This window comes from Schistocerca americana, chromosome 9 (assembly GCF_021461395.2).
Source record: "Schistocerca americana isolate TAMUIC-IGC-003095 chromosome 9, iqSchAmer2.1, whole genome shotgun sequence".
Classification (NCBI taxonomy): domain Eukaryota; kingdom Metazoa; phylum Arthropoda; class Insecta; order Orthoptera; family Acrididae; genus Schistocerca; species Schistocerca americana.
In genome coordinates, this window is record NC_060127.1 from 93,619,241 (window position 1) to 93,629,338 (window position 10,098).

The window sequence follows — 10,098 nt, forward strand, 5'->3', positions numbered from 1 at the left end:
TGCCCTTTGTCGCTTATCTCACAGTACTTGTAATATTAACAAATGTCACAGTAGGCAGTGGTTGTAATATATGGGCTTATCTCCGTATATTCACTGTAAACAGCAACTATATTCAAGCCTTGGTCTCCCTCTACCATTTTCATCAGCCACATTTACATTACTAGACTGTCTATTCCCAGGCTGTGTCGCACCAAATTGTCACTCTATTTCTTCTTTCTGTCAGTTTAAACCACGAAATTCTAATCTCACCAATGCGATTCAGTTTCTCTTGACTGGATGTTTGAAATAGATCAATCGTTTTATTATAAGAAATTTTGTCGCAACAGTTAAGTCCCTTTCCGGACTAAGGAGAACTCTGTTCGATACTTCTATCTTAATTTATAACTGGTTAAAATTTTTGGTACAAACATCGGTATATATGAGTATTTAATGTCAGATTATGTGTGCAGTTTATTTGCTGTGTACTGTTGGTGGAGGATTAAGGGGAAAAGAATACAAAACGGAGTGTATATATTTTTATATTGTTTATTCCTAGAAAAAGATCGCGTCGAAGGTCGCAAGACCACCGACGGGGTTTGAAGAAGCGTGCACAACAGTGAGTAACTGTTATTCATTGGGCGCAGCGATGGAATCAATAAATTAGTTGATGGAAGGGAGTTGTTGACGACGACTGGTGAGAAGTGAAGGAAGAGTTTGGTGGAGAGTTCACTCCGTGGCGGCAGCGTCGTGGCTCCATCCGGTTTGCCAACAGCACTGCGGATTCTGCGGACAAAGCAAAAAGGAATCGTCAGGTTTAATTTCGAAATGTCTTACGACGCTCTTTGAGTTCACTAAAGACTACCAGCTCGTTATCACTTAGCCTTATATTTTGCGATGGATTACATTTGTATGCTAACTGAATTGGACCTGTTCCCTCTACTGTGAATTATTGAAGATAGTTTGAGATTTCTAGTGTATATAGTTATCCTTAGAAGCTTGCCAATATCAGTGATACGCACATGTAGTGAAACATATCTGGTAAAGAGCATCAAGAAGGCAACATGGAGTTCAGAATTACGTAGTACGCACAGTGTGTGTTTGGCAGTATTAGTAGCGTTATGTGAAACAAGTATGATACTGAACAGCAGAGTGTGTCGGGTCAAGGGAGAAGGCCTCGAGTGTCAACAGGTGAAGAATGTTGGTTAACAACATTTGTTTTCCCTTCCAGTTGAGTAGATGAGAAAGAAACATGGCCATCCTTAACTGCATATGTTTTACTTACAGAGTAAAACATAAAACTACACAATTCGAGCTACTAAACTGCCAAAATACGAGCTTGGGAGTATCCTTTCATAACCACGACTACGAAATAGTCTGCATATTCAATGCGAAAGTGTTTACAAATGCACATCAAATTTATCAAAACATTCTATTTGTGTCTCAGTCAATTTTCAACACATAAAAAAGTTAAAGGTGTCATTTACTCGAATGCTAAACACCGGAAGTTCTTTACTAAGCGTGTTCCTATTGTAGGTAGTACGCCTTGGTTTCTTCCGATGTTTGAACTAATGTAATGTGTCCCACCCACTTTTTCAGTTATTCTGAGAATACTTTCTGGCTATAATAACTCGTCTGTTTGAAAAATGCTAGTAAGGACCACGTGGGAATACAACGTATTTGGTCTCGACAGAAATTGAGCTAGTACTGAGGCTGGACAAACAAAATAAGATAAAATCTCAAAATAAAATAATTTCTCAAAATAAGTGAGGCCATATTCGCAGCAATGACACTGATTAGGTAACTAGTGACCGCGCCCTTGAGAATGTGGAAAACTCTGCGTAGCTTGGAAGTGTAAATTCTCACGGCAATGTAGCCTTGAAAGAAGTTGTCCAGTAGGGTACAGAAGAGCTCTTGCATCTACGAGAATGTTAAATCGCTTTTATGAGGTCCCAGGGTGCCAGGAGAAGCAAACCCAGTGATTTTCAAAGGTAGCCCATGCTTCGAAAAAGTGAATCATCGCGACTAAAGGTGTCGTAGACCAAGTTCTTCAGGTCCACAGTCAAAACAAATTGGATCAATTGAGAAGTGAAGAGATGAGGGTGACATAGCTGTTGTCAAGACAGCACTACTAGAACGAGGAAAAACATTTAGACACTACAGGTTTGGGTTCATGGTAAGGATTGTACAAGTGAGGACAGCTTGATTAAATGTGGAGAGAGAAGTTGGATACATTCAGTGGGCAGGAAGATCAAGAATACCTTGGTTGGACGCTATAAATAAGGCATTGTGCTGATAGAAGGAACACTGGACGATGATACTAGAAATAGGACTACAGGTATCGCATATGGAGTTGTTCACGTCCATGGCACAAGAAGAAAGTAGACTAGCGGAGAAGCGCCCGAAATATCCAGACTCGGTGGACACGACACATGTCAAATTGGAACAACCAATAAGGGATCTAGTAAAGGAGGGAAGTGAAATGAAGGGGATCGGCTGATAACACGCTGTATTGACGTCATATAGAAGGACATGTTGAAAACTGGACGACGGTACCAACTACAGGAGATTAATTCACAGGAAGATTGCGGGGAGTTTGTACTCAGCACCTGGGAAAATGCAACTGCAGGTGATGGTGACGTACATATTTGATGAAACTGTTACCTCGTTAGTGGAAAGTGAGGACATACAGTATCTGGTTGTAGCATAACTTGCAAATGGTAATGTAATTCGTGGGTCTCAGACTGAATGATTTCTCAACGTATTGTCCGTTTTTTGAACTCACCTGAACTGTGAAGTGGCACATCCTGTTCTTGGTGGTGCATTTAGTGGTAAGCCAGACCGTGTCCGTAGCCGTAGGCGGCGTAGGAGAGGGCCGGGGCGGCGGCCACCTTAGCGATGGCGGGGGCGGCGTACGCGGCGTAAGCGGGGGCGGCGTAGCTCACGGCGGGGGCGGCGGCGTAGGCCACAGCGGGGGCGGCGACCTTAGCCACGGCAGGGGCGGCGTAGGCGGCGTAAGCGGGAGCTGCGTAGGCCACGGCGGGGGCGGCGACCTTGGCGACGGCAGGGGCGGCGTAGGCGGCGTAAGCGGGAGCTGCGTAGCTCACGGCGGGGGCGGCGTAGCTGACGGCGGGGGCGGCGTAGGACACCCTGGCGACGGGGGCGGCAACCCTGGCGACAGCGGGGGCGGCGTAGGCCACGGCGGGGGCGGCGACCTTAGCGACGGCGGGGGCGGCGTATGCGGCGTAGGCGGGGGCAGCGTAGCTCACAGCGGGGGCGGCGTAGCTCACAGCGGGGGCGGCGTAGCCGATACCGTGGGCGGCGTAGCCGATGGCGGGGGCGGCGCCGTAGCCCAGACCCAGGAGACCGCGCTTCTCCTGCTTCTTCTCTTCGGCGACTGCCTCGGGGGCGGCCTCCTTCTTCTCAGCGGCCTCTTCGGCGTAGGCAACTACGGCGAGGGCGAGGAAGACAATAGCCTGCAAGCAAGAAGGCGTCTCCTAGTTACAAGTATTCTGCTGCACCTATGCAGGTTGGTTAGACACTGGACTCGCATTCGGGAGGACGACGGTTCAATCCCGCATCCGGCCATCCTGATTTAGATTTTCCGTGATTTCCCTAAATCGCTCCAGGCAAATGCCGGGATGGTTCCTTTCAAAGGGCACGGCCGACATCCTTCCCCGTCCTTCCCTAATCCGATGAGACTGATGACCTCGCTGTCTGGTCTCCTTCCCCAAAACAACAACCCCAACCTATGCAGGTGATCCTCTCTCTGAGACAGCCACACAAGCAAACACAGTACAAACTCGAATTAGCACCACGATTTACTGTCCATTGTTGATTCCATAAATGATATTGATCAGAGAGAAAGTGTGTTCCGTACCATAGACATAGTACCAAAACTTTAGCGAGGCACTGCACAAGAAGTAAAGTGTGCTAGCCAGATGTGGCACAAGTTATAGGAGAAGCGACTTCAATTCCTGCGATGTGAACTTTGTGTGAGCACTCGTTTAGAATTTAGTGTCCCATCGATAACGGGGCAACAAGAGTCGAAGCAAAAGCTCCCTTTGGGTACGAGGGAGGAAAGGAAATCGACCGTGCCCTTTCAACAGAACCATTAGAGCATTTTTCTTGAGCGATTTAAAAAACAAATCTGGAAAAACCTGAGTCCACATGCCCGGATTTGAACAGTCGTCCCCATGAATGCGAGCCTGGGGCCTTAGCAGTGCACCACTCGCACTGGCGATTCTACACGATGGACGGTGCTCAGAAATCTTCAGCGGAAAGTGTTATCAGGTAGACAGCATATGTTAACCGATGAAATATTCTCGGGTTGTCAATCGAGTCGTGGTATCATGTTATCTCAACGTTTCGACCGATTCCTACTAGTCACCTTCAGGCGAGTTCCGAAGAAATGTTGCGTCAACACGACGCATATGACTCGGTTGGTCATCAGTGAAATGCACCGAAAGAGCCTGCATTCCAAACAGTGCTTCTTAAGTCTGGCATGAAGTGCGGCTTCCCGTTGTGCTTCTCTTAACACGTGATTCAAATAGTCCATTCCATTTCGCATCACATAGCAATGTCGCAAAAGATAAGTGTTAAAGAGATACAAGATTTTTTAGTAAATTTACGTTCTTGCTTTTCAACTTGCTGTGATGAACTCTCTTACGTGAGACTGGAACATTTCAAACATACGATCGGTTGTCATCTTCAGGCAAAAGTGCATTGAGAATACATTTTAAAACGCTCACCATTCTGTACCTCCTATTAAATAGTATTAATAGAACAGGCTGAGGAGGTTTACGTCTCGCGAAGTGACAGTTACTGGGGAAAACCAGGAAACTGGGACTCAGACGGGTAAATACTTTCTTATCGCTCATAATTTGCGACTGTAACGGAAATATGGGATATACCATAATGGCAAAACAAAAACCCTTCGCCACACAGCGATAGGGGGTTCGCAGTATTTAAATGTAGGACTTTATGTCCTATTGTCCTATCTTAGGGACACCTGCATTTTTCTTCGTTTTGATATCTCCATACTGGAATCTCTTTATTACATATGGTATGGCGGTTCTGCTGTAATTTCAGCCTGGAAGGCAAAAGAATTCGATTTACTGTAGATGTCGGATCGCTTGTAGGAGTGACTGTCATTTCTCATAATGTTTCGTGTAGGTCGCAGTTGATCATTTTGACCACAGTTCACATTTTCCCATAGTTTACCTTTAGTTGGCAGTGTAGGAAAAAATGCAAGATCACAGATTTGTTGGAAGAATCCTTAGAGGATATTGTTACGCTCGAGAAAAATACGGCTGGTAATCGGAAACTAATGCTAAGAAACCTAAAGCCAAATGTGTACACTTTATTTTGTACAAAGAATGCAGCAAACCGATAGAACTTTAGGTTTCTTTTCGTCATTGTCTCCATAACGGTTTAAGCACTTATCGCTTTGTAGGACGAATTTAAATATGCCCTGCTAAAAATCCTGCCTTTGCGTTTGCAGCGACATTGTTGCAATGTATTCGAGGAATATGAGCCTTGTAACTTCAGTTTCTGATCACCCTTCGTAGCTCACTAAACCCTCGTTCGAACAATTATTGAGACTGTTTGTCGATCTGGGATTCTTACTGTGAGGTTTAAATGGCTCTGAGCACTATAGGACTTAACTTCTGAGGTCATCAGTCCCCTAGAACTTAGAACTACTTAAACCTAACTAACCTAAGGACATCACACACATCCATGCCCGAGGCAGGATTCGAATCTGCAACCGTAGAGGTCGTGCGGTTCCAGACTGAAACTCCTAGAACCGCTCGGCCACCCCGGCCGGCTTACCGTGGGGAATAGACTGAAGAGGCAGACAGTATTCAAGAGCAGAGGTGCACTCTTCATCGCTGGTTAGTTGGCTCAAAGTGTAATACAGGAATCTTTCATGGTCGTTGATGTTGAAGGTAAAATTTCATAGACTGTTAGGCAACCTCATGGCCGTCTTTAATTTCTTCCTTAGATAGTCGATTTTTCTGCCCCTGCGTCCCAGTCTTTAGACCGGGGACACCAGAAGATCCTGAAGAACAATTCAACAGAGGTGGCGAAACGTCGACTGTGTAAGGTAGAAACTGAAGAGGGACTTGATGTGGCCTAACATCCTAGAAGATTTTACCTTCAAAAACGGAAGAGGTTACGAGAAACAGGATTGCATTTCAGTGATCATTCATCAATCATCTCTTCCTCCAATATACTTGTTGTGTAATGACCATAACCTACAACAAAATTCTGGCTCACAGAGACGCATAAGATTGACTTTTCTTCCCACATACGATCCGCGAGTAGAGTAGGAAAGGTTAAATACGATGCAAGTAAAGTACACTCCACCATTCTCCGTCTTTGGAATGCGGATGTAGATAAATCCCATCTCCTGTAGTATAGTATCTGTAAAGGAGTTGCGATGGCTAGACCAGTTTGGGATCTACCATTCTTTTATTTATCTGCGAGGATTCTTAAGTATCCTGCACCTTAGTTGTGCCTTTTTCGCATCACTGGACTGTATGGGTGTCACTAGTCCAACGGATCCCGTCACCCCCGTCTGTTTCCTCCACATAAGCGCAGAGCTTCACCTCATCATCGACAGGTATATGGGTCGAGTCCGCCGCGCTTTGCGCTAACTCGCCATCGGAATAGTGATGAGGCGTTACAGTCTATCGTGACGCGCCAATCCGCTGTGATCCAGGGTTCTACTGAAGCGTGCCTACGTGCTGGGCTTATGATGTATCACACGTATCGCTGGCGGTGTCCCACACGGCAACGCATGCTCGGTCCGTAGCTCCCTACCCGTCGCTGAAACATTCGTCTAAACTCTTCTAGCCTCTGTCCCAAGATTTCCAAGTGTGACTGATATCATAATGTGATCTCTGTACATTTTCGTCGTGCACAGTAATCAGTCAAGTTTCATTTCCGCCTCTGCTTTTCGGTTTAATTTCATAGTCACACATCGGTCGTATTTCTGTCAGGAGAGTAGGTGAATCTCCATAAACCATTAAGCCTGCAAGCTGTTTCATTAAACAATCGAACACGCATGTATATAAGAACTTCAGAAGTCTGAGTTAGTGATAAACATTTTACGTCATGCGTGTAAAACCTTTATACTTGAAGACCAGAAGTCCCTTTATGTTGGTTTTATTAGTTTAGGGTTATTCATCCACAGGCTTAAAAAATTTCAAAACGAAAACTCATTGTTTATGATGTCATATCTCCCGAATTATGTGTCGTACAGTTACATGATATTGCAGGCACATTCAGTGATATATCTGGACATTTTCTGCAAAATATGTTTGATTGGATAGACTAGTAATAAACTGAAACTTCATGCATGGTGCTGAATATACTACAGGGCTACACGAGTTGTGTACCTGTCCTTTTCCAGTGAGACAATTGTGACTACAAAATATGACTATGTGGGGATGGGCAATGAGCAGAAAAATGATGTGCAGCATGAAAATAACCCTCTTCCAGTACGACGCATCAAACCTAACGTAATGAAAAATTCTTAAATTCCACGGTTCAAACATGCAGACGATTTACGTATCTCATGATCTACTGAATCGCTGGGCCAGGTCAGATTTGTCCTCAAACTACTTCAACACTCGAAGATTCGAATCCTCTGCTAGAAACTTCTTCAGTATTCCAATAGTACCCCTGGTTGGCTGAACAGTTTTCCCTACACAACAGCCAGCCAGGGACTCCAGTGGAATCCTGTAGAAGAGTCAAGAAGAGGGTTCGAAACGTCGGGTGCTCAACAAGTTTGGATATGAATATCGTGCGGCCTGACGACTCAGCAGGTTTGAATGACAACGTGCAGAGTGATTTGCGAAAAAAATGGTTCAAATGGCTCTGAGCACTATGGGACTTAACATCGATGGTCATCAGTCCCTTAGAACTTAGAACTAATTAAACCTAACTAACCTAAGGACAGCACACAACACCCAGCCATCACGAGGCAGAGAAAATCCCTGACCACGCCGGGAATCGAACCCGGAGTGATTTGCACACCTCTCCGACAAACTATCTCGTATCTCAGCTACAAATATGGGAGAAGATGTGGTTGTAGCTTTCGAATCACGACGCTTCAGAAACATGGACATGTTGATGGCTGGTTAACATTGAAAGAAATGGCCATGTCATGTTTCAAGAAGGAAACACGAAACTTCCTCATAAGGATGGAGCCTCGAACTAAAATACGATGGTGAATGGAGGGATACAAGACTGACGAGATTTAGAGTGCACCATGCAACATATGTCAAAAAAAATGTCAAAAACGTATCAGATACATCAGCTATGTTACGTAAAGTCATTTCTACTATAGAAAGGCAGTATGAAAAGAAACGGTACTTTGTAATGCTATCGGAGTATTGTTGGATTATGATGCCGGGCATGAAAGTCACGATTTTTGTTAATTTTTTGTGAATTTCACAAAGTGAATACGTATCGTTCAAAGTGCTTCTTATCATGTTCACACTTCCCACACTAGCCAGTTGACTTGCTATCCCATTACAATGAGACTCATATTTAGTTCTCATATTGTGGCTTACTTCTTGCTCTAAATCAAGTATAGACTTTACCGAAGTGTACTTTCCTATTGGTGAATACTTTCACCTCAATGCTTACACAGTGAACGTGAAGCATCAGAGGTTGGAGCCACATATAGAGAAGTATCACCTGATAATAGACTGATTCTAAATTGCGAAACGTTTGTCTAGCTAAAGTAGATGTAACGTTATTGCACAATGAGACTCGCCTGGATGAAAAGTACGAGTTAGAAAACGTGTGTGAACAGGAATTTGTTTGCCTGAAGATATTAGTTGGTCAAATGTTTGAAATGCTCCTGTCTAACGTAATAGTTGCCTGCTGGCCGGAGAGCTGTTATACAAGCAAGAAAAATATTATCTGATGATGACACAGAGCAAGTGTTCAAACTATTGGTGAGGCAGATCCCTCAAACGCTCCGGTCTTAGTTAATAGCTGTCAGGTGTTCAGAAGGATATTCTAAGAGACAAGTAGAGCAGAGACTATAACCGTGCATAGAAAAGTACTGTTTGTTGCTAACTCAAGTTCCAGTGTTCAGATCTTTCATGTGGGTGACATTGAAGCATGACAGTAGAAGTCTGGATAAATGTACATGTCAGTTAAAGTGGTTTTTCAATGCTTTGTTTGCCTGAAGATGGAGATTGGTCATATGTTTGAAACGCTCTTGACTCGCGTAAGAGAGCTGTTCAGAGAGCTAATCTAAGATACCAATTGGCATAAAGATCGTAGCAACGTATGAAATAGTTTCACCTGACAATTTGAATAGAAAAGGGTTCGAATCATCAGTCTGGTTAAAGTAAACGCAACATTACACGGAGTATATGTTCAGAACATTATTCGCCTGATGACGTCGATGGGTGAAATGTTCGAAACACCGGACTAGTGATTTGCTGCCGGGAGAAGTATCGAAGAGCTTGTGAATGGTGACTTACCAGAACCTTCATGTTGGCGGGTAGGTTTTGTTGCTGCAGAGCTGCGGACGGATGAAGCTGTGAAGACTTGTGTGTAGCTGAGGGTGGTCGCTGCGGGCTCTTATACTCGCGGAACGCGGGCAGAGTGGGGCGCGCTGCCCTCGGGCCATCGCCTCTTACGGGACACTGTGGCGGGTGTGGCAAGGGGGCCGCCGCTGGGGGGCAGGGGGGCGGGGGGCGGAGACGACGCCCACAGCTGCGCGGCGTTCCACTCTCACTCTCGGTCACTCTGCGTCCGCCCGACTGGCCTCGCCACGGTCAGTGCAACAGCTGCCTTTGCGAGGGCACCGCGCGGACGCACAGGCGAAATGTCTACTCTGAGACCACACACGTACGACCGGCGAGCAGCCGCTAGCGGGCTTTGTGTTCGGCTGTATAGCTTCTGGTGTGGATGGAAACCTTAGCGTAGTTCAGCTGCAGACGTTCGTTACTAATCTCGCGTCTTCCTTCTGCACGTCGACGTTTCAGACCGTGTGTTGGGATTCATCTTCAGGAGCGCCAATATTCACTGTCAGAACACTACACTGTAGCCAACGTTTCATGCCTGCCGTACAGCCCTACAGTATATTTAGCC

At 45.3% G+C, this 10,098-nt stretch overlaps 1 protein-coding gene across 1 annotated transcript; it reads right to left on the reverse strand.

Moving 5' to 3' along the window:
* Positions 1 to 509: 509 nt before the first annotated feature.
* On the reverse strand, positions 510 to 9,632 carry LOC124551247 (cuticle protein 16.5-like). The gene is made up of 3 exons (XM_047126242.1): positions 9,486 to 9,632; positions 2,762 to 3,452; positions 510 to 762 (listed from the first exon to the last, which is right to left on the reverse strand). The coding sequence occupies exons 1-2, from the start codon at positions 9,495 to 9,497 to the stop codon at positions 2,802 to 2,804; spliced, it is 663 nt and encodes a 220-aa protein (XP_046982198.1). The 5' UTR covers positions 9,498 to 9,632; the 3' UTR covers positions 510 to 762; positions 2,762 to 2,801.
* Between the last annotated feature and the right edge of the window lie 466 nt (positions 9,633 to 10,098).